Genomic DNA, 22,752 nt, shown 5'->3' with positions numbered 1-22,752 from the left:
TGCAGGTTCTGGATCTATCTCCTCAGGACATTAAATCCTAACCTCTCCAGCTGGGTGAGGTGGTGTACACTGGAAATCCCTAGCAACTTGGGAAGCAGAGGCAGGAGGATTGCAAGTTCAAAGCCAGCCTCAGCAATTTAGCAAGATCTGTCTCAAAATAAAAATTAAAAAGGGCTGGGGATGTAGCTCAGTAGTAGAATGCCCCTGAGTTCAAACCCTAGCACCTAGTACCACAAAAATAAATAAATAAGTAAATTATACCATATGTGAGAAACATATATGATAACATATATGATGTTGTTGGGTTTTTTTGTTTGTTTGTTTGTTTTGGTACTGGGGACTGAATCCAGGGCTGCTTAACCACTGAACCACACTTCCAGCCCTTTCTATTTTTTATTTTCAGACAGGGCTTTGCTCAGTTTACCAGGCTGGCCTCAAACTTGCAGTCCTCCTGCGTCAGCCTTCTCAGGATTTGAGATTATGGCCCACACCACCACACCTGGCTGGTCTTGAAGGAGGAAGGGAGTAAGCGGAATAGCTCTCTGGGGTACACTGTTCTAGGCAGAAGGAATAGCAAGTGTTAAGACCCTGGAGCAGAAGTGTGTTTGACAAATGTTTGAGAACTAGCACAGAGGCAGAAGCGATTTGATTGGAGCCCAGTGAGTGAAGGGGAGATTGGTAGAAGACCTTGTGGGCCTGTGACATTATAACAAAAGAAAGAAGGAAATGAACTCAGTTACTGGACACTGACTATGTGCTAGGAACTGTGCTTGACAAACGTTAACCTTTATTTTTCTTTTAAATATTTTGTTTGTTTGTTTTAGATAGACACAATATCCTTGTTCTATTTATTTATTTTTATTTATATACATATGGTGCTGAGAATTGAACCCAGTACCTCACACATGCTAGGCAAGCATTCTACCACTGAGCCACAACCGCAGCCCAATATTTTATTTATTTTTATGTGGTGCTGAGAATGGAACCCAGTTCCTTACACGTGCGAGGCAGGCGCTCTACCACTGAGCCCCAGCCCCAGCCCCAGCCCCATACATTGACCTTTTAATCCTTGTGGTAAACTTACAAGGCTGGTAGCATGATCCCCCCACACTTTTTTTAAAAAATATTTTTCTAGTTGTAGATGGTCACCGTACCTTTATTTTGCTTATTTATTTTAATGTGGTGCTGAGGATCGAACCCAGTTTCTCACACATGTGAGGCAAGTGTTCTACCACTGAACCACAACCCCAGCCCCTCCCCCCACTTTTTTATACCTGAACAAACTGAGGGACAGAAATCAGACAAGATGTGCCCATGATGCACAGTTATTAAGTGACCATTAAGTGGGGGATGAAGATATGGTTCAGCCCTAGACTACTTGCCTAGCATATGCAAGTCCCTGGGTTCAAGTCCCAGCTGTTGAAATTTTTTTTTAAAAAAATATATGACCTAGTGGATCCTTTCTCAGTGCCATGCATTATTGGGCATACGTCTGTTGATATCATAGCTATAGCAATTCCATAAAATTCTCAGTCCTTTTAGTGAAATGTTACCAAGGAAAAAAAATAGACCCTGTAGCTTTTCTTGCTTCTAATTGACTTTTAAAATCACTAATTTTGGAGGATGCATGACGAGGCAATACATTATTAGTCTCCCACTAACTTTGCTGCAGACACCCCTCTGACGTATGGGTTATGACAACAGTTGTCTAGGTTACTCTTCAGGGACCTGCAGGCTGCTTTTGTTGAAAACATTGACTTTTTTTTTTTTTTCCCCTGTGGTGCTTGGGGATTGAACCCAGGGTCTCGTGCATGTGAGGCAAGCACTCTACCAACTGAGCTATAGCCCCCAGCTCCAAAAACATTGACCCTTCACTTGGGCCTGCAGATGTCCAATGGCTGCCTGGAATGGGATGGGGAGACTTGGCCTCTCTGTCTTGCTAATTGTGTCTGTCTCCTTTGTTGCCTTAACCTTTGGGTCAGATTCTACTCAGCACTGCACATAAACATGTTTATTTATTTGAGATATGTTTTGTCCAAAACTATAATATAGGGTTAACTTGACCTAGACTTGACAACTGCCCCCACCCCAACCTCCTGCCCCCCACTTAGAGGTTAAAGACACTTATCAGCCATCATGATCAGAAACACCAGGCCATGAAAGAATGACAAGTGGTGGCACCCAAATTCCTGGAAGGGCTCCACCTAGTCCCCTTTACCAACCTTCTCCCTCTCCTTTATCATTCTCTCTTATGTCTGGAATCCTTCAAGTCCCTGGAATTGCGAAGCCAATTTGTGAGCAAAGCTCCTTCTTCTCCATTCCTTGGCTACTTGTCTCTTGGACATTGATTTTTCCATGGGAATGAGCCTCTGAACCGGGGTTTAGTAACAAAAGAATTCAATGAGGGGCTTAGGGAACAGACATGGCCTATTCAGGGGTTGATGGTGCCCAGGGCTAGGAATCCTGAGGCTGTCCTAGATCCCAGCAGGAGGAAGAATCTGCAGAGACATGGCCTCTCCGAGTCAAGAACAGTGTGGGCATGGAATGGTTTAAAAAAGTAAGACTATGCTTGGCGAGGCACGGTGGTGCATGTCTAATTCCAGCCAGCCTCAGCAACTTAGTGAGACCCTGTCTCAAAATAAAAAAAACAAAATGGGCTGAGGATGTGGCTCAATGGTTAAGTACCTCTGGGTTCAATCTCTGGTACCAAAATAAATAAATAAATTAATTAATAAATTAATAATGTGAGGATATGCTTAAAAAGGTCACAAATATTGCAGCGATTTTGTTTCTTATTTTATTTTGGTGCCAGGGATCAAACCCAGGGCTCCATGCAAGCTAGGCAAGTATTCTACCCTTGGTTACATTCCCAGTCTCCTGTGTATTTTAACTGACTACTTTAAACAATGTAATTCATTTAACACAAACAGTACACAACAGTATAATTTACTTCAAAGTGTTAAATTCGGCTGGGTGCAGTGGCACATGCCTATAATCCCAGAGATTTGGGAGGCTGAGGCAGGAGGATTGCAAATTGGAGATCAGCTTCAGCAACTCAAAGAAACTCTCAGCAACTTAACCTGTCTCAAAATTAAAAAAAATAATAATAAAATAAAAAGGCCTGGGGATGTAGCTCAGTGGTAAATTGTCCCTGGGTTAAATCCCCAATACCTCACCCCCACAAAAAAGTATGCAATCCAGGCCCTCCATACCTGCAAACAAAGGTAATGATGACAAATATTCCTGGAGCTTGCTGGATGCTGCTCAAAAGCGACTGTGTGTTCATTGGTTAATACCCTCACCACAGCATCACCAGTTGGTACTACTGCTGCCCCCCATTATGAAGAAAGAAACTATGGAACACAGACTGATTTACTCTGCTTTTAGGGAGTTGTGGTGCTGGAATTTGAACCCAGACAATGTGCTTAATGTGTCTTTATTAGGCAGCCCCTTCCTCCACCCTGGGGATAGTAGGCCTTAGCCACAGGTTATCTCAGGTGGTTTCTCCCAAGAACCATTTCCTGGTATTATCATATTTTTATAACCTTCTCCAGGCCATGGATCTCAAGGGTGACATTTCCTTGTTCTCTGGGGATCTGCACCTCCCAGGCTGGCCCCAAAGCACTCAATGAGGATTGGAGAGCAAGAGAGCCAAGAGACTGGATGATAAGAGTGCACCAATGAAAATCACCCCCAGACTGGAAAGGACTGCGGGTCTCAGGGTTCTGGCCCCAGGGCACCTCTGGAAAGTCCTTTTTATTATCGCCTCCCTTTCCCTCTCCTCTTTATTCTAACCTGAACCTGTGGTGTTTTGAAAGAACAGTGGACTCAGACATTAGAGGCCTAGATCAGTTCCTAATTGCTGTGTGACCTTGGGAAAATGGCTTTGTGTCTCTGAGTCTTGGTTTTTCATTTGTAGAATGGGGATGAGAATCATCACTACTATGCACTGACCCTGACTATGCAACAGGATTTGGATCATTGATAAACCTGGTTGAATGGTTGTAAATTATCAAAGGCTGAACAATTTTGAGGCAATATTGTTGTTGTTGTTGTTGTTCTTCTTCTTCTTCTTGTTTTGGTACTCGGGATTGAGACCAGAGGTACTTAACCATTGAGCCACATCCACAGCCCTTTATTTATTTATTTATTTATAGACAGGGCCTTACTAAGTTGCTGAGACTGGCTTTGAACTTGTGATCTTCCTGCCTCAGTCTCCAGAGCCACTGGAATTACAGGCATGCACCACCATGCTCAGCAATATTGTCATTATTCTGATCCTTGAACTAAACATTACTCCTCTCTTTGGTTACTTCCATTATAGCTGATATTTTTTCATCTGCTCCCATACGACACATCTACGCTTGGCTTTCTTTGAATATGCTTCCTGCTTGTTGTCATCTTCCAGATGGTTGAAACTATGTCTGAAAAATGTGAGGTACAGAGAACCCAGTCTAATGGGTTTACCACCATCTCACTCTACTGTTATTTTAATATACATTTGTGTGGAAGGCTAACATAGCTAGAGAAAAGTGCGCTATGAGTGCTCCATGAGTTATCACAAAACAACTACCTCTCTGTAACCTTGGTAACTCAGTAAAGAAATTGAACGTTATCAACTCAGAAGCCCTTGCTGTGTCCACATTGTGCCCTGGCCCAGTCATTATTGCCTCATGTCTTATCTTTTGTGTTGCTAGAATCCAGCACAAACCCTGGCTAAGAAGCCCAGAAAATATTTATTAAACTGCCCTGAGCCCCTCTGAGATTACTCTGTGATCTTGAGCTAGTCACTTTGACTTTCTTTTTTATTTTATTTTTTTGTATTTGTGTATGGACAGCATGCCTTTATTTTATTTGTTTATTTTTATGCAGTGCTAAGGATGGAACCAAGTGCCTCAAACATGTCAGGCAAGCACTCTGCCACTGAGCTACAGCCCCAGCCCCACTTTGACTCTCTTTACCTTAATTTACTCTCCTATAATAGAGGACAGCAATTCAGTTATTTCAAAACTTCTCACCCTAGTTGTATATTAGAAATTTTGAAAAAAATTCACATGCTGGGGCACCACGGTGGAACAATTGAACTTAAATCTCCCAAGGTAGATCCCAGGTAATTAATGGTATTTGGTAGTGTGTGTGTGTGTGTGTGTGTGTGTGTGTATGTGTGTGTGTGTATGTTTACTGGGAATTGAACCCAGGCATGCTCTACCATTGATCACATCTCCATCCCTTTTTATTTATTTATTTTGAGACAGGGCCTCACTAAATTGCTGAGGCTGGCGTTCAATTTGCAGTCTTCCTGCCTTGGTCATCTGAGTGGCTGAGGTTACAGATGTGTGCCACCACTCCTGGCTAGTAATGGTATTTTTTTTTTTTTTAAGGCTTTCCAATGATTCCACCATTTCAGTAGTATGTCCTTAACAGGTTAGAAAGCTGTGAAACAGATCTAAATAACTTGCTCAAGGTCACACGGTAACTAGATACATAAGATAATGTATCCTTCACAGTGTTATTGGGAAGCCTTCATAAGACTGTGGATGTAGATGTGAAAGATCTTTATAAACAGAACGGAATTTTGCCCCTGTTAGAATTTGTGGGTTCTGAACTTTTTTTTTTTTTCCCATCTGACTTGGCTTCCTCTTCCTACGTGATGCTTTCTCCCTCAGCGACAGGGGCCGCTGCGCCGAGTCGGCGCTGACAGGTCCCTCTAGCCCGCGCGCCGGCTGCTCGCTGGTGCCTATAAATTGCAGCGCCCGGCTTAGCCGGGCATCAGTCCGCTGCCGCCGGGGCTGAGGTCGGCGCTAGAGCTGGAGCCAGCCGTGGAAGAACTGCAACTGGGCCGGGGCGGAGCGCAGCGACGCGCCGGGGTCGCAAGGAGGGGCGTGTTGCTGCTGGCCCACAGCAAGCCCACCCCAGCCCGCGCCGAGGCACCTTCCCGCCAGGCCGTCTGCCTCCTCCTTCCGCCTCCCTCCATTTCCCCCGGAATCTCAGCCCGGCGCTCCAGGACCCCGGCCCTCCCCTGGGTGGAGAAGCTCCGGCCGCTTTCCCGCTTCACTCTTTTTCTCACGGGCTGGGCTTCCAGCTCTCTGTCTCCTTTCCCTGGTCTCCCCCCTCTTCCTCCTCTTCCTTTAGCTCAGGTTCCCTACCCCTTCCTCTAGTCTCAGCGCCTCAGTCACTTTCCTTAGCCAAAGGTCCCCAGGTCCTTTCCTCTTCCTTTCCCTTGCCCGGGGTCCAGCCTATCCTGTCCCTTCCTTATTCCCTAGGGTGCAATCCCTCCCATTCCCCTCTCCCTGGCCCGGAGTTCCAGACCTTTTGGTCTTCTGTGGTCCCTTCTGGGTCCTTGTCCCTCTTCCCACAGTTCGGAGTCCAGTTGCAAGCCCCGCCTCTCTCCACCCTCAAGAAGACTGCTTCCACGAAAATACTTCTCTAAAACATGAACTTTTCCTAGAGACTGCTCCAGTCTTTCCTCCCTGCAACCCATGCTCCAGGTCTTATTCTCACTTTACTAAGGATTGAGGCCTTCTGGGCTGAGGGAGCAGCATGATGCTTTGGTGGTCTGGTTTCTGGGGACCCTCTTCGCTTCGGATCTTCCCCTCCTTGCTGGTGGCGGTGGCCTTGGTGGGGCTACTACCTGTTCTCAGGAGCCATGCCAGCACCATCGGAGGGTCTGAGCCACCACAGGAACGCTCAATTGGGGATGTCACCACTGCCCCACCAGAGCCACCCCATCCAGAGAGCCGCCCTGTTAACCATTCTGTCACCGAACATGGCATGAAGCCGCGAAAGGCCTTTCCAGTCCTGGGCATTGACTACCCACATGTTCGCACACCCTTCGAGATCTCTCTGTGGATCCTGCTGGCCTGCCTCATGAAGATAGGTAAGTCCAATTTGCTTGATGCTACTGTCATTGCCACTGCCACCAGACAACTGAGCTTCTTGCCCCATCTCTTACCATTTGAGGCTGCCCAGGATTTACAGGTCTGAACTACTATAAAGCAGGGAGCCTGCACCCTGCCATCTTGGTTTTTCTCAAACTCCAGCTCTGTGGCCTCTGTTCTGAGACCTGTCAAGATTAGAACCTCCATTGTGCATGGGAGAGAGAGCAGGATTCAAGGATGGGACACTTTTGATACTAGGTATCTTCAGCAAGGCTTCCAGACCTGGTAGGTATCCTCTGAATAAGCCAGACCCAGAGCCAGGCATCCAGCTATGTGTGAGACATAGAGAAGTGTCTTTAGCAAGTGACACTTTTTACTCTGTCAACAGCATCCAGTACAATTTATTACCTGCTTCACTGGAGGGTGTCCCAGGATGGAGTTGGCCTATCTGAGGAGTTTGGGTATAGCAGAGACCTGGGTGCAAGGAACATAAGGGGTTCCCATAGTCTCCCCTTCCTTGATCCCCAGGATGTTATCTGATAGTTTCTGGTGGCAGCAATGTCATCCTTTATACAGTTAATGAGAATTTCTGAAGGCTGTTTGGGGGTGGTAAGAGTGGAGGAGGTTGAAGCTTGGTCTGATCCCAGCTTACCCAGGTTGGTATCTGGTTCTGCTCGAGGTGCTGCCTGGGCTGATATTGGTCACTTATTTATAGGAGAGGCATAGGGAGAAGGGTTAGGGGTGTTCTGATCTGAAGATACTTTGAAAGGTCCCTCCTGGAGAATTGGGCTCACTGCCCAGCTTGAGCACCCTGTTCTGCTGGGTGATTGGTGGAACTCCCCAGAGTCTGCGTAACCCAGAAATTCCTGGAAGAGGTGTCTAGAGGGGCTTTGCAAGCTGCCTTTGCAAGCTGCCTTTGCTTCTTCAGCCCACCCCCAGCTAGCTGTGGAAGACATGAGGTCCTGGGACTCTGCTCCCCTCTTTGCCTGATTTTTATTGGGCTTGGGGAGTTTTGAGACTTGGCAGGAAGCCTCCCAGCTATCCCAAGGACATGCAGGAGCTGAGAGCTGATGCCAGGCTGGTGTGAGGCAGGCTCTGGGACGTGCTGCAGGAATGAACTGGTGCCTCTGTTTTGATAGATCCAGGAGCTGGCTTCCTGGTGCAGGGCTTTGGTGCTGAGCCAGTCACAGTGGTGGGGCCTGGTCATGGAGCTGGGCCATCAGCACCTATACTCTGATGGTAGCCAGCTTCCTGGAAAAAATCAAGGACTGGACAAGGGGAACCATGTGTACTGATTCTGACATAAATTCATGACCTTGAAGAGCATGGGCCTTTTTCTGCAGGATTCACTTGTGCAATGGGCAAGAATCTTAACTGCTGTTTGAACATATCAATTGAGGCATTAAACCTTGTGTCTGAATTTGTTGTAAGACACTAAAGTGACCATGGTATGTCATTTGCTTGTGTGAGACCAGGAAGAGATCTCACAAATGCTATCTATAAATTGCTTCCTCCCTCCAATTCCCTCACCTTCCAACTATACCTGGCATTGTATGGGGCATTAGGGACTGGCACTTACACTGAGGGTTTCAGTGCCTACTGCTGGGACAACAGTATGACCACAGAGATTCCACTCTAGGCAGTCTGAAGTTTCTACCTGCAGGCCTGACGTGGCTTGACCTAATAGGGTCAGGCTGGGTCTGGCCTGCTTTGTCACCACCAGAGTGCTGGGCCCAGGACTCTGGGCAGCTGGAGAGCAGAGATGGTGCTGTGGCAAGGATATCAGTCTTGAAGTCCGGAAACCCAGCTTCTCATCCATCCTCCCTTTGTGACCTTGGGCCAGTCATGCTTCCACACCAGGCAGTTGATCTTTATGACCCTTTATAGAACTGACATTTCTGCCATTCACCTCACTGTGAAATCCTGGCAAAGTCACTTAACCCTGGGCCTCAGTTTTCCCATTGTAAAATGAGGAGGGTGGGTATGATCTCCTTTTCAGTTCCAAAAGTCTGTGTCTTTGGCTTGGAATGCATTTTTCCCCCCTGCCTCTGAAAATAAGAGCACTAGCATCTGGCCATCTGGGGAAGAGAGTGGAGGGAAAGGTGGCCAGAAGATCTGAAGGGTTCATGTTCAGACCTCCACCTCTTTTTTCCCCCTTTACCTTTGTATTGTAGAATTGAGGTTAGAGTTGAGGTTGCAGTGTAAAATTCAGCTACCACTCTGCCACTTATGCTGTCTGAGCCTCAGTTTCCCCATGCATAAAATGGGAAATAAAGGCTGGGGTTGTAGCTCAGTGATAGAGCACTTGCCTAGCATGTCCAAGGCCCTGAGTTCCATCTGCAGCACCACACACACACAAAAAAAAAAAAGGGAAATAATGCTGTCTAGCTATAGTGCTACTGATGTGATGATGACATTAATTAATACACATAAAATTGACTTTGTACACACAGGGAGGGCTCAGTGAGCAGCAGCTGCCCCTTGTAATATTTTAACCACGTAAGGCACATATGACCCTGCCTTTTACAGTCTTCCTGCAAGGCAAGAGGATCACAAATCTCTTAATCCTAGGTTGACACTGGATTTTCTTCCTTAAGGTTTCAAGGTTTTGGGTGTGTCCAGCTGACTATTCTTTCCTTTAAGCTGTCTTCCAGAGCTGGCCCTGGGAGGAGGGGAGATGGTACCAACTGCCTTGGGAATAGGACTAGTGGGCTGACGCCGTGCTCTCTGCACTGTCAGATACCTGGGAGCCTATTTCAGGGTCTTACCTATTCTCTATTCTCTCAACACCCCAGCGTGGGCAGGAGTTAGGTTGAAGCCCTCATTCTGTCAGCTTTGGCAGCTGCCTCCCTTGCAAGGTACCCCTCCTTTAAGAATGGAAAGTGCTGTGTGCAGTTTTCCTTCCTATCCTAATCTCAGAGCAGAGCCTCAAGGAGCCTTCTTGCAGAGGCTGGTGTGGGAGGGGCAGGGTCAAGCTGCCATTCTAGAGTAATTGATGCCTATGGATTCTCTACTAACTTGGACTCAAGGGGTGACATTAGGCAAATCACTTCCTTCTCTGGGCCTTTAAAAAAAAATCTCTAGGATAGTCAGGGATTCTTGTCTTTTCTTGATGGGGAGGGGTTGGTGGCACAAGGGAGGTTTAGAGTATAGGGAGAAGTGTGAGAAAGTCCCTGAGCCTTAAGGGTAGGGCCATTCCCCACCTGCTTCCCATACTGTGGTTTGGCTCCTGCATGAATTCTGCTTTGTCCCAGTTCACCTGACTCCTAGGCAGTGCTGTTCCGAGGGAGAGCCTCACCCAGCTCACCACTGGCAGCACCCGCTATGTTATTTGTCCATATTTCTGACCTGGAACTCCTGGCAGAGGCCCAGAAGCCTATAAAGCAGGTATTCATCTTGTCTTCTGAACAGGGACAAAAAAGGCTTCTTTTGTACCTTTATATCTTATAGCATTTTTGGTTTTGGTCTTTGTAAAATATATGCTGCCATTTCCTCCTTAGAAGTAAGTCTGTGCACAGGGGAAATAAGGTCATTGTTGCCCACTTCACATGCACAGATATCAGGTCCAGCAACTGGTTTCCAGTAAAAATGAGGCTAGAGCTTGCCTCTCCCACTTCAAAAAAAGAGAGAGGAAGAAACAGCTTGAAGGTCACCTTGAAGTTGTTCAAGAAGTCCAGCGACTGTAATCCCAGCAACTTGGCAGGCTGAGGCAGGAAGATGCTGAGTTCAAGGCCAGCAGCAGAAATTTAGCAAGACTCTGCCTCAAGACCCTGCCTCAAGTGGTAAAGCACCACTGTATTTAATCCCCAGTACAAACAAAACAAAACCCAGACAAGACTCAGTACAAAGGAAGAGGCATCTTTTTTCTCTTTGGGAAAACAACTGCCTGGCTGCAAGGTGGTGGGAGGGATGGGCTGGGGCTGTAGCTCAGTGGAAGAGCATTTGCCTAGCATGTGTGAGGCACTGGGTTTGATTCTCAGCACCACATAAATAAATAAAATAAAGATCCATCAACAACTAACAAACAAACAAACAAATAAAAAAGATGGTGGGAGGGAGATCAGCTGAGGCTTGGGAGGAAAGGATCAGGATGCATGTCTTCAGGAGTACCGGGGCACCTGGAGAGCCTTGCTTGGTCAGATGGCCTGGACTTCATTCAGCTGAGCACCTGTGAGGTTTGCCTTTCCTCTGTCTCAGCCAGCCCAGCTTATCCAGGTCTGGTATAAAGGGAAGATGTGGTCAGAAACCCTGGGCTCTCTACCCCTGCCACTGTCTCTTGGTGACTGTGAACTGTGGGGTTCATGCACATCATTTCTTGAATCAGTGAGGTGAAGGTGCTGTTTCCACTTTCTAAGACTGAAGTGGATTTGAGGTTGCCTAGTTCACTATAGTGACTTTCACAATCTTCCTTCCTGTGTTAATTAACTTTCTGTCACCATATCAAAATAACTGAGATAATCAACTTATAAAGAGAAAAATTTTGACTTTAACTCATGGTTTTGGATGTTCCAATACATGATTGGTTGGCCTTGTTGCTTTTGGCCTATGGTGAGGCAGCACATCGTGGCATGAATACTGCCTACCTCATAGTCAAGAAGGAAAAGCGGGGACTGACGATATAGCTCAGTTGGTAGAGTGCCTGCCTCGAATGGCACAAGGCCCTGGATTTAATCCCCAGCACCACCACCAAAAAAAAAAAAAAAAAAAGAAGAAGAAGAAGGAGAAGAGGATCAGGTGTGGTAGTACACTCCTGTAATGCCAGCAGCTTGGGAGACTGAGGCAGGGGGATCGCAAGTTTGAGGGCAGCCTCAGCAATTTGGCAAGGCCCTAAGCAACTTAATGGGACTATCTCAAAATAAAAAAATAAAAAACAGGGCTGGGGATGTGGCTCAGCGGTAGCGCGCTCGCCTGGCATGCGTGCGGCCCGGGTTCGATCCTCAGCACCACATACCAACAAAGATGTTGTGTCCGCCGAGAACTAAAAAATAAATATTAAAATTTCTCTCTCTCTCTCTCTCTCTCTCTCTCTCTCTCTCTCTCTCTCTCTCTCTCTCTCTCCTCTCTCACTCTCTCTTTAAAAAAAAATAAAAATAAAAATAAAAAAATAAAAAACGTGCTGGGGATCCTCAGTACCAAAAAAAAGAAATGAGGGCAGAAGTCCCACAGTTCCCCTTCAGGTGTACACTCCCAGTGACCTAAAGATCCCCACTAGGCCCTATACTTTCTTAAAGTTTCACGGCATCCCAATATCACCACTCTGGGACCTTTAACACATGGCCCCTTGGGGGACATTTAAGATTCAAACTATAGCAGTCCCCTGTAGCCTGCAGCAATTGCTTTCCCTTTCTCCTCGGAACCCTTCTCCCTTATTGTTTATCCACAGCTTTGGCATTAGGCCTAGCCTGTCCTGTGACATCTCCTCTGTTGGGGGTGGGGGATTGTTTTTAATAATAATTACCATTTATTGAGTATCTGCAGAGTAGTGTCAGGCACTTTGTAAGAGTAATCTCATTTAATTCCTACTAAAATCCTAGGAGATAAAGACTCTCTCTGTATGGCAGATGAGGAAACAGCTCAGGGGTTAACTTCAGTGATGCTGAACTGCTGTTTATTTTCTGTTCGAGTATTGGCACAGCCTCCTGGAGGGGTGCAGCTGCGGCCTGCCTCTCACATTGCTCTCAGCAGATGTACATGGCCCTGTGCCGAGTGGTACCCAGCTCAAAGCACCTGCACTTGGGGACCGTAGGGCTCCCTCTATGGTGTGGGCAGATGTCCACAGTGGGAACTCTCTCCTTGCCTGAGAAAGCTGTAGGTGTTTTGCACCTGGCTTTGGGCCTGTCCTCTGTCACTGAATTTGTTGTGGATATGCATAAATCATGTGGTCAGGTTCTTGATGAAGACCCTGCCTGCTACCTTTCTGCTGGTAGCCTCTTAGCTGTCTAACCAGTGCTTGCTTCTTCCCTTCTTAGGCAGGGAAGTCACAAAGCTATGTGTATGTATTGAAGAGGGGGGAATCTTGTGACTATGACCTCTTATCCCTAAGCAGGAACAGTACTGGGCTGCTCTTGGTTACCCTCAGGGCCCAGCAGGATCCCCTGAGAGGGGGCCTTTGTGTTGGGAGCAGGTGGCACAACTTTCTTTAGCCCTACAAGGCAGGAGGAGTAGCCATTCCCATTAGTGCTGTAATTTGATTCCAAAATCCTTGCGTGTACAGGATTTAATTTTTTTTTCTTTACATCTCAGGAATCAGTCTTGGACTGTGACCTGCTTGAGGTCACTTAGCAAGTAACTTGCAAAAGACACAATCCCTGGATATTTCACCTAAGACCTTATCCTTTTTCCTCCCTGGCTAACCTGCTGGGTTATTGGAAGGATCTAGGGGGCTGGGCATAGTGGCTCCTGCCTGTAATCTCAGTTACTCAGGAGACTGAGTCAGGAGGATGGCAACTGTTTGAAGACAGTCTGGGCAATTTAGTGAGACCCTGTCTCAAAATAAGAAATAAGCTGGGGTTGTGGCTCAGTGGTAGAGCACTCTCCTAGCACAGGTGAGGCCCTGGGTTTGATTCTTAGCACCATATAAAAATTAATTAATTAATTAAAGATATTTAATCCAACAATAACTAAAAAATAAATATTAAAAAATAAGAAATAAAAAGGATTAGGGATATAACTAACTTAGTGGTAGAGTGCTCCTAATTTCAATCCCCAACACTATTAAAAAAAAGAAAAAAACAAAAAAATGGAGGTGGGGGAGGAATCCAGGGGAACCAGAGATCCAAAAGGGCCTTTTTTTTTTTTTTTTTGGTACCAGGGATTGAACCCAAGGGTGCTTAACCACTGGGTTCAATCAGCCCCTTTTATTTCTTATTTTGCGACAGGGTCTTACTAAGTTGCTTACAGCCTTGCTAAGTTGCTGAGGCTAGCTTTGAACTTGCCATTCTCTTGCCTCAGTTTCCTGAGCTGCTGAGGAAGCACTCTGGCTTGCTCTCTTCTCTTCTCTCTTCTGTTCTCTCTTCTCTTCTCTCTTCTCTTCTCTTCTCTTCTCTTCTCTTCTCTTCTCTTCTCTTCTCTTCTCTTCTCTCTCTCTCTCGTTCTTTCTTTCCAGTGGATTGGACTCAGGAATATTTTGCCTCTGAGCTATAACCCTAACTCTCATTTTTTATTTTGAGACAGGGTCTCACCAAGTTATTTATGGCCTAAGTTGCTGAGGTTGGCCTTGAACTTGGGATTCTTCTGCCTTGGCCTCCCAGGTTGCTGATATTAGGCATGCACCCAGTCCAGGGGAACTTTGAAGAAAGTAGATGACCAGACATACCCACATTGGTAGCCTGGATGGTTGTCAGGAGGGACACCAGTTTCTCCTGTGGGAGGAAAGAACTGAAGGGGTTGGGTGGTCTGGAGTCCTGGCTGGATCAGCAGCAAGTGCACTGCATTTTTGTGAAGGAGTGTGGGGGCTGCAGTCACATGGAACAGTCATTCTCATAGCCCTTGTTTGTGAAACAGGAGACTTTATAAGTGGGGGGCTTTTACTTTCCCTCCAAGTGTTGTAGGCTTTCCAGAAGAGACAGGAGATGCAGGGAAGTAAGTTATAGTGAAAAACTTTCTAAATGGAAGTGGGGAGTTTGGAGGGGGTAAAAAGCAAGGGATCTGACTTTTTTTTTTTTTTTTTTTTGGTACCAGGGTTTGAATCCAGAGGCTTTAACCACTGAGCCAAATCCCCAGCCACTCCCACCCTTAATTTTACTTTTTTCTTAGAGACATGGTCTCTCTGAGTTGCTTGGGGCCTCTCTAAGTTGCTGAGGCTGGCTTTGAACTTGTGATCCTCCTGCCACAGCCTCCCAAGTTGCTGGGATTACAGCCTTGTGCCACCATGCCCTTTTTTTTTTTTGTGGTGCTAGGGCTTGAACCCTGGGCCTCATATATGCTAAGCCTGTGCTTTACCACTGAGCTACACCTCTAGCCCTGATATCTTAGCTCTTTGCTGCCCTGCTGTGTGATCTTAGGCAAGATATAACTTCTCTGAGCTCCTCTCTCCTAATTTGTAATATTTTTGTTAAGTATTTGCTTAAGAAAAAAAGTTTTTGAGACAGCCTTGCTATGTTGCCCAGGCTGATGTCAAACTCCTGTGCTCAGGTGATCGATCTTACCATCTCAGCCTCCCAACTAGCTGAGACTACAGGTGCGTTCAGCCCTGCCCACTTGTTAAATATTGTTAATTACATTAGCTACCATTTATTGAGCTGTTTCAGAGATTGTGTCAGGTACTTGCACAGCTAGAAAATATTGGGGTTTAAGTGCAGATATTTCTGACTTTGGAGCCCATGTTCTTTTTATCGTCATGCCCTGATTTCAAGAGCCTTTCAGTTTAGAAATTTAATTTTTCCTGTAATCATTCTAGAGGCTTGCAGGTTTGGCTGTTTTCTGTTGATTGCTTCTTGGATTTGGGGAAAAAATTGTGACCTACTCCAAGTCCCACAGTGAAGAAATGGCTGGGGATGTGGCTTAAGCGGTAGCGCGCTCGCCTGGCATGCGCGGAGCACTGGGTTCAATCCTCAGCACCACATAAAAAATAAAATAAAGATGTTGTGTCCACTGAAAACTAAAAAATAAAAATTAAAAAAAAAAAAGTAATGGTATCCCTGAACACACAGGAGTGATAGGGACGTGGAACTAAGGGCCTCAGGCTGCTTCCAGAATGTAGCCTGTGCACAGCTGGATGGCCTGCCTCCTTCCCCCCTCCTCCCGCTACCTGCCTTCCCCACTCTCCCCCTTTCCTTCTGAGGCAGGCAGAGAAGCCATGCTCAGCAAAGCTGAGACCTAGGTTATTCCTGAGTCATCCATCGCCTGTGTGGGCCGCCTCTTGCAATGCTCACTCCCCCTGCAAATGTCTGAGTCAGACGTGTCTCCCCAAGGTTGTCTGCACACACCGCACTGGGCCAAACCGTCTCTTTAGATGCCAATAAACATCAACTGATACTTTAAGGCAGCCCGTGATTATATGTGGGTATTTTTAATCTTATGGGCTAATCTAATTTTAACTGAACTAAGTTTTGGGTTGGGTCTGGATCAGTGGGCTGTCCCCATTCCCTAGAATCATGCTGATTTCATTTCCTTTCCCCTAAAGCTCATCCAACATGCAGGACCAGTTTGGGGGGTTATTAGACTCTAGACCCGAACCATAAATTCTAATACAATTTGCTACAAATCTGGAGTTTCCCAGATTATTGCAGCAAGATCTTTTTGCAACAGTATGTCCTTAAGTAGCTCTGACAATGATTCAGGGTGAGAGAGGTTTTTTTTCCTTCCCAGGCTCTTGGAGGATTCTTACCTGTAAGCTGGACTGGGCCTTCCACACAGTTCTGAGCCTTTTTGAAATCAGGGCACTGAAGACGGACGGGTGACATCACAGCTGTGAGGCAAATCCCACAAATTCACCAAAATAATAATAGCTAATACTTACACAGCACTTGCTGTGGGCCAGGTAAAGCTCAGGAAGACCCTTTGTGCTGGCAACTGGGACCAAACAGCCAAGAACCAGGTTCGAAGAGGCATGGCAGCTGTAATCAGCAAGCAAGCATTAGCGTGTGGCCACTGGGAACTAAGAAGAGTGAAACCCAGGCCCTGTTCAGTAGGAGCTTCCAGTCAGTTTAGGACCATACAAGAAGGGACAAGTTGAGACAAGATGTGATCTGTGCTGAGGGCTGGGCTAACTCCTGGCAGAGGCAAAGTTCAGAGGGAGCCAGCAGTGCATGAGGGGTGGGGTGTTAAGAGAAAGGCCTCTTGTAGGAGTTGGCACTTGAGCAGGGTCTAGAAGGAGAGAAGGAGTTGGATAAACAGTTTATACTTAGTATCTGATTCCATAAGAATGTGAACCCCTTGAAGACAGAGCCTTTGTCTTCACTTTCTGCATTTTTTAAATTTGTTGTTGTTGTTTTTCTTCCTTGTTTTGAGGGTCTGGGGATGGAACCCCAGGACCTTGACCATGCTAGGCAAGTACTCTACCACTGACCTACATCCCCAGCCCTGTTTGTTCACTTTCTTATCTGTGTACGGCACAGAGCAAGGGCACTGCAAATATTTAGGAAGTGAATGAAGGAAGGAACACAGGACTAATGTCCATGTGGACATAGGGACCATGCAGAGATTGGGACACAGAGAAAACCAGGTCGATTGCTCTGAGAGGTGGGAGAAAAGGGGTCCAGGGGCTCTCTGGCGCCAGGCTGACTTCTAGGCCAGGGAGTTTAACCAAAAGTGACAGTTCATAGAATGATGCTTTAGGTGTTAACTGATGTCTAAGTAGTGCTGCGGTGGCCACCTCCCTCCTGGGCCTGGCTCTAATGGAGGGTCTTTGAGGGCATCCTCTTTGGGCTGGGTGGGGTCCCTCTAGGAAGTTCTGTTTGGTCTGCCCTCCATCTGTGTAAGTAAAAGTGAGATACCAGAACTTCCTTAGGGAGCCGCTGAGAGGCCTAATTGAATTAAGCTCTTCCTGAGAAGTTTCCTCAAGCCATAAACTGCACTGTGACCATGAATTAATGAGACCAATGCCCATAAACTGTATAAGAAGACAGTCTTGTTAATTTATAGTTGTTCCTAGATAGGTTTACTTATGGCTTACCTTTGTTTTGGGGGGGCTGGGGATTAAACCCAGGGGCACTTAACCACTGAGCCACATACCTAATCCTTTTTATTTTTAATTTTGGGACAGGGTCTTGCTAAGTTGCTTTGGGCCTTGCTAAATTGCTGAGGCCGGCTTTGAATGGCAATCCTCCTGTCTCAGCCTCCTGAATCACTGGTATTATAGGTGTGCAACACTGTGCCCAGCTTTGTGTTTGTGTTTTTGTGTGTAATCAGAGGACTAGAGCCAGAATCTATATGGTAGATTTTTATTTGTTCATTTGTTTGTTTTCAGGAACCCTCTACCACTGAGCTATATCCCCAGCTCTTTTTAATTTTTATTTTGAGACAGAGTCTCACTAAATTGCCCAGGCTGGCCTCGAACTTGTGATCCTACTACCTCAGCCTCTGAGTTTCTGAGATTATAGGTGTGCACCACCATGCCTGGCTGGTAGATTTATTTTTATATGAATAAATAAAACATGTAAAATAGAACAGCAGAGTAAAACCCAGCAATAGTATAGAGGAGAATTAAAGTGAAAAGTAAGTCTTCCTCTTGATCTCCCTGACTGTCCCCTCTATCATACTCCCTAGATGTTACCACTTTTAACTGTCTTGTACATCTTTTTAGGTATTCCCCATTCATATTTGAACATGTGAGTGTGTGTTCTTGGGGGCAATTTTTTAAAAATATTTATTTTTTAGTTGTAGTGAGACACAATACCTTTTTATTTATTTTTATGTGGTGCTGAGGATCGAACCCAGGGCCTCTCACATGGTAAGCAAGCTCTCTATTGCTGAGCCACAACCCCAGCCCCAAATTTGGTTTTTATAAAGTTACTTGGTAAAGAGCTCTAGGCTGGGAATTAAGGACCTGGGACCTAGTCCTGGATCCTCCTCTTTCCTTCATGTGATTGTGGTCAGTTATATTGCCTCCTGGGTCTTAGTTTCCCTGTCTATTGATTTCACTGTAGAAAGCTCTGGGGGCTTTCCAGCAAGAAGGCCTGTCAGTTTAGGGGAGCCCCTGCTCTGGTGGGGCCTGAGCAGACTGTGAGACACTGGAGGGAAATTCCACAGCCTCATCCTTTGAGGTTAGGCCAAGGCCATCATGGAGTCCTGGCTTCAAAGCACAGAATTCTTGAGTGTAGGTTCATGGTCATGTCTGACTCCAACTCATGCTTGGGCTTAAAGAAATGGGGGAAGTAAGACAACACATAAGGGAGAAAGCACAGGTGGGAAATTGTGTGGTTCAGGCTGGGGGGGGGGCATCAGAGAAGAGGAGGAGAGATGAGGGAAGCTTCTGGAAGGAGATGGTCTAAAGAATGGGCCAGGAGAGGAAAGGAACATGGTTCAGCAGTGGTTGCTAAGGGATTCTGGCCTAGATAGGAGAAGGGACTGGCTGATCTGCTGTTCTTCTGGGATCTACATTTCTAAGTTTCTTTGAGCCATGCTTCCTCCAGAATAGTCACACAATTGTGTATGTGGGCCTTTGTCAGGGAGACAAGGCCTGTAGTAGCCCCAGGTTCTGAAGGTTAAGTTCTTCCTTTTGTGCTGTGGGAAATTGAAGAAGGATAAAGGACAAGATGGCCTGGAATGGCCCCTTGGACAAAGTGTTTCTTGATCCTGGATTGAGTAGGATTTGCCTGAGAGACTGCGGAAACCCTCGGGGAAGGGGGAATGAGCCCCTCAGAAAAAGCAGGCTGTGTCCTGAGGGAAGAGAAGGGCAAATGACTCCTTAGAGAAAACCTGTGCAGCTGGGAAGGTACCTGGCTTCCCTCTACCCCTTGGGGCGGCTGCGTTGCTATGGTGAGTTGACTCACACCCCAGGTGTGGCTCAGGTGTCCTGCTCTTTTTCTTAAAGTGGCTGGTGCCCAAATACATCTCTGAGTCCCTGTGAGGGGAACAGCCTCCTTGGAGACAGCAGATTCAAGGGCCAGCTTCAGAAGGAGGGTAGGCTCGGGGTGGTGATGGTGGGAAGGGGCACCCAAGGAAGCACTGACTTGCCTCTGCTTCTTCTTGAACCAAGGATCCCACTCTCTGTTCATAACTTGCTTCTGGGAGTGAGAGTATAAAATATTCTAACTCTAGAAGGTTAGCGGTAGAAAGAATCTTCTCTCAGCCTGTGGCCCCCAGGCCTAAAGGGAGAGTGGGATATTTTGAACCAGTCCTTTCATTTTCCATTTAAGGCCCAGAGAGGATATGAACTAATGGCAGAGGCAGGGCCTTCTCTAACTCAGGGGTCTCTAGACAGTAGGACCTACACAGTGGACTAAGAGGCAGTGTTGTGGTCTTTGACCTGGATGTTGGTATGTAAGCATTGGCAAATCTCAGGTTTTCCAAAAAAAGCAGCATCCTGCTGGGATGGTACCTATCAGGGAACAAGGAAACCCTTGGGCTTTGGCCACTCTGATCCTTATAGAAGAATCAAGTGCAGGGCTCAGGACCTCTGAGCCAGCCCAGAGGCTTTCCCTCAGCCATTGACTCCCTTAGGCCTAGAGCCTGCCACAAGCCAGTGTTAAGCTTGGGTGCTGTGCTTTTTATAGTATCTTTGCCATTAAACAAAATCCTATCTCTTGGGTCCCCTGCCAGGCCCCACAGGAATCTGGATGCTGTACCAGGTAGGCAGGATGCCAGCGTGGGGTGGAGCCCAAGACTGAGGTTACAGCTTGATGGGGGAGGGGGAGCAAGCACCCCTTCCACCCTCCCCTTACTGACTCCACCCTACCTGGCTGTATAGATGCAGATCTTTTTCTTACAGAGCTCAGGGACTGATCTGAGGAGTGCAGAAGAGACATAGAATAGTCAGGCAGTAGACAGTGAATGGGACTTGAGGTATAGGCGGGATTCTATGGTTTAGAGTAGGGGGAGAGATCTTGCCACTGCAAGGATTAGAAGAAGCTTTATGAAGTGACCATTGAGATGGGTCTTGAAGGATAGCTAGGGTGTCAGTGAGATGCTTGGAGAGCTCCCTGGGCCTGGTCAGAAGCTTCTACCTGGGACAGAAGGGTCCCAAAGCAGTTCCCTTTGGAAACATGCTCACAAGCATGGTGGTTAGGAACCCAGGCTTTGCAGCCCAACAGACCTGAGTTCAACTCAGTACCACTGCTTTTGGCACTGTGACTTTGAGCAAGTCACTTATCCTCATTGAGTCTCAATTCGATCATCCTTAACATGGGGTAACACAGCCGGAAGGGATGTTGGAAGATTCAGAGTACCCGTGTAAGATGGATAGTACAGAGTTTGGCACATCCAGAACACAAGATAAATGGTGGCTTTGGGGATTAGGAAGAAGAGAAATGCAGCTTGTTTTCCTGGTTGTTGACTTCTTGGTGTCCTGCTTTATATGCAGTGATGCTAAACACAGAGGTGAGGTGGCTATGGATAAAAAATATTGATCCTTTTGATGAATATACCCCTAAGGTAGGTAGAGCACTTTATTATATGTATTAGGAAACTTTTTTGGGCGGGGGATGCTGTTGATTAAGCCCACGGCCTTGCACATGCTAAGCACATGCACTACCACTGAGTTATGTACCAAGGCCCTTGGGAAACCTTTTGAGGAAGATGCAGTTATTGCTCCTCCCACACACCTTTTTTTTTTTTCTTTAGTACTGGGTATTAAACCCAGGGGTGATTTACCACTGAGCCACATCCCTGGCCCTTTTTATTTTTTTTATTTTGAGATAAGGTCTCTAGGTTGTTTAGGGCCTCAAAGTTGCTAAGGCTGGCCTTGAATATGTGATCCTCCTGTCTCAGCCTCCCGAGTCACTGGAATTACAGGCATGCACCACTGCATCCAGCTGTTATTCCCTTTTTTTTTCAGTTGTCAATGGACTTTATTTAATTATTTATACGTGGTGCTGAGAATCGAACCCAATACCTCACACACACTAGGTGAGTGCTCTGCCACTGAACACCACCCCAGCCCTTTTCCCTTTTTTTCTTTAATAAGCTGAGGCCCAGGGGTTAGGTGGGTTAGGGTTCGGTGACTATAGCACAGTTGACGAGAGAGCCAGGACTTCTCATTCCAAGTCCAGTGCTATCTCCCACATAGCGTTTATGTTACATTATGCCACCTCGCTGTAGTAGCAAGCCTGGAACATTTAATGAGTAAATCAGTAACTACTATATGACAACCTGATGTATAGCTGTAAAAACACCCAATTGTGCAAAACAGATAATGGCTTTAAAAATAGGCCCAGCCGTGGTAAGTGTCAGGTGAGCTGTGCCAGTTAAGGGCAGGAGGTTCTGCCACTAGCTGTGTCACCCTTTCCGAGCCTCATTTTCCCCAGTGAAATGTGGTAAGGTCCATCAAGTCCTGAGCACTGTGAGGATTTAGTAGTTGGAGCTGCCACACTAGCCTTCTAGCATTAAAGGAAGAGAGGAGGGTGGAGTTTAAGTATGTGAGCCAGAGGGCAGTAGAATATGAAAGTCACCAGTGGTGGTGGTGGGCCTACAAATAGGGTCTGAGCTGAATTGTTTGATTTTGGTCTTTAGTTGGGGGAGATGGAGACATACACTCAGCAAACATTGACTTGAGCTGATAAAAGTGCTGAAGATGGAAGGTGAACAAATGTAATCCCAGCCTCAAGGGAGAGGCCAACACGAAAACATCATTTGTGGTGTTCTGTGAAGTGCCGCAGCAGGGGCCCACAGAGTGCTGGTGTTCTGGAGGGAGCTTCAGGGAGTCTTCCCAGAGCTCTGAGCTGGGTCCTGAAGGTTAAGCAGGAGTTTGCTCAGCTCGCGTAGAGAGAGAACTGGAGATAGGCACAGAGACGTAAACAGCACAGAGCAGAGGTTGTGCGGAACCATTCCCCTTGGCCTTTTGAAACCCAGTGGGATATTTCCAGCCCTTCCACCAAACTCATCTCACCCACCTACTTGGCTAGCGGAGAAGGCAAAGGTGCTCAGCCACACTTGTGGTGGTGAGCAGTTGTGATGGGCGTCACTCTGTGGGGGCAGTGAGGAGGGAGCTGCCACTAACTGTGCCCCTGCCAGTGACTGGCCTTGTGCTGAGGGCTCCACATGGGACATCACACTACCTCAACTTCACGGCAACCCCGAGGATGCAGGCATGGCATCTTCCTTTAGCCAGCTTGCAGTTACATTGGAAAAGTTAAGTAGGGAATAATTAAGTGCTTGGTGTTTGCTGTGCTATTTTGCTCAAAGCACAGGAGGCCTCCAGGGATGGGCCCTATGTGGTTGGGAGAGGCAAAAGCTTTGGTGCAGGAATCTTGCCAGATCCCATAAGAGCAGGGGG

General features: G+C 46.7%; 1 protein-coding gene across 1 annotated transcript in view; it reads left to right on the top strand.

The window, feature by feature from the left end:
- The first annotated feature begins 5,787 nt into the window (after nt 1-5,787).
- Slc9a1 (solute carrier family 9 member A1) overlaps nt 5,788-22,752 on the top strand; it is a 56,277-nt gene continuing 39,312 nt past the window's right edge. Inside the window, exon 1 of the mRNA XM_026391671.2 lies at nt 5,788-6,877. Coding sequence (XP_026247456.1) covers nt 6,541-6,877 — 337 coding nt within the window. The 5' untranslated portion in view covers nt 5,788-6,540. The remainder of the gene's footprint in view (nt 6,878-22,752) is intronic.

This window comes from Urocitellus parryii, chromosome 11, assembly GCF_045843805.1.
Source record: "Urocitellus parryii isolate mUroPar1 chromosome 11, mUroPar1.hap1, whole genome shotgun sequence".
Taxonomy (NCBI): Eukaryota; Metazoa; Chordata; class Mammalia; order Rodentia; family Sciuridae; genus Urocitellus; species Urocitellus parryii.
The sequence above is the reverse complement of the archived record's forward strand: the minus strand, read 5'-3'. Positions and strand labels throughout refer to the sequence as shown.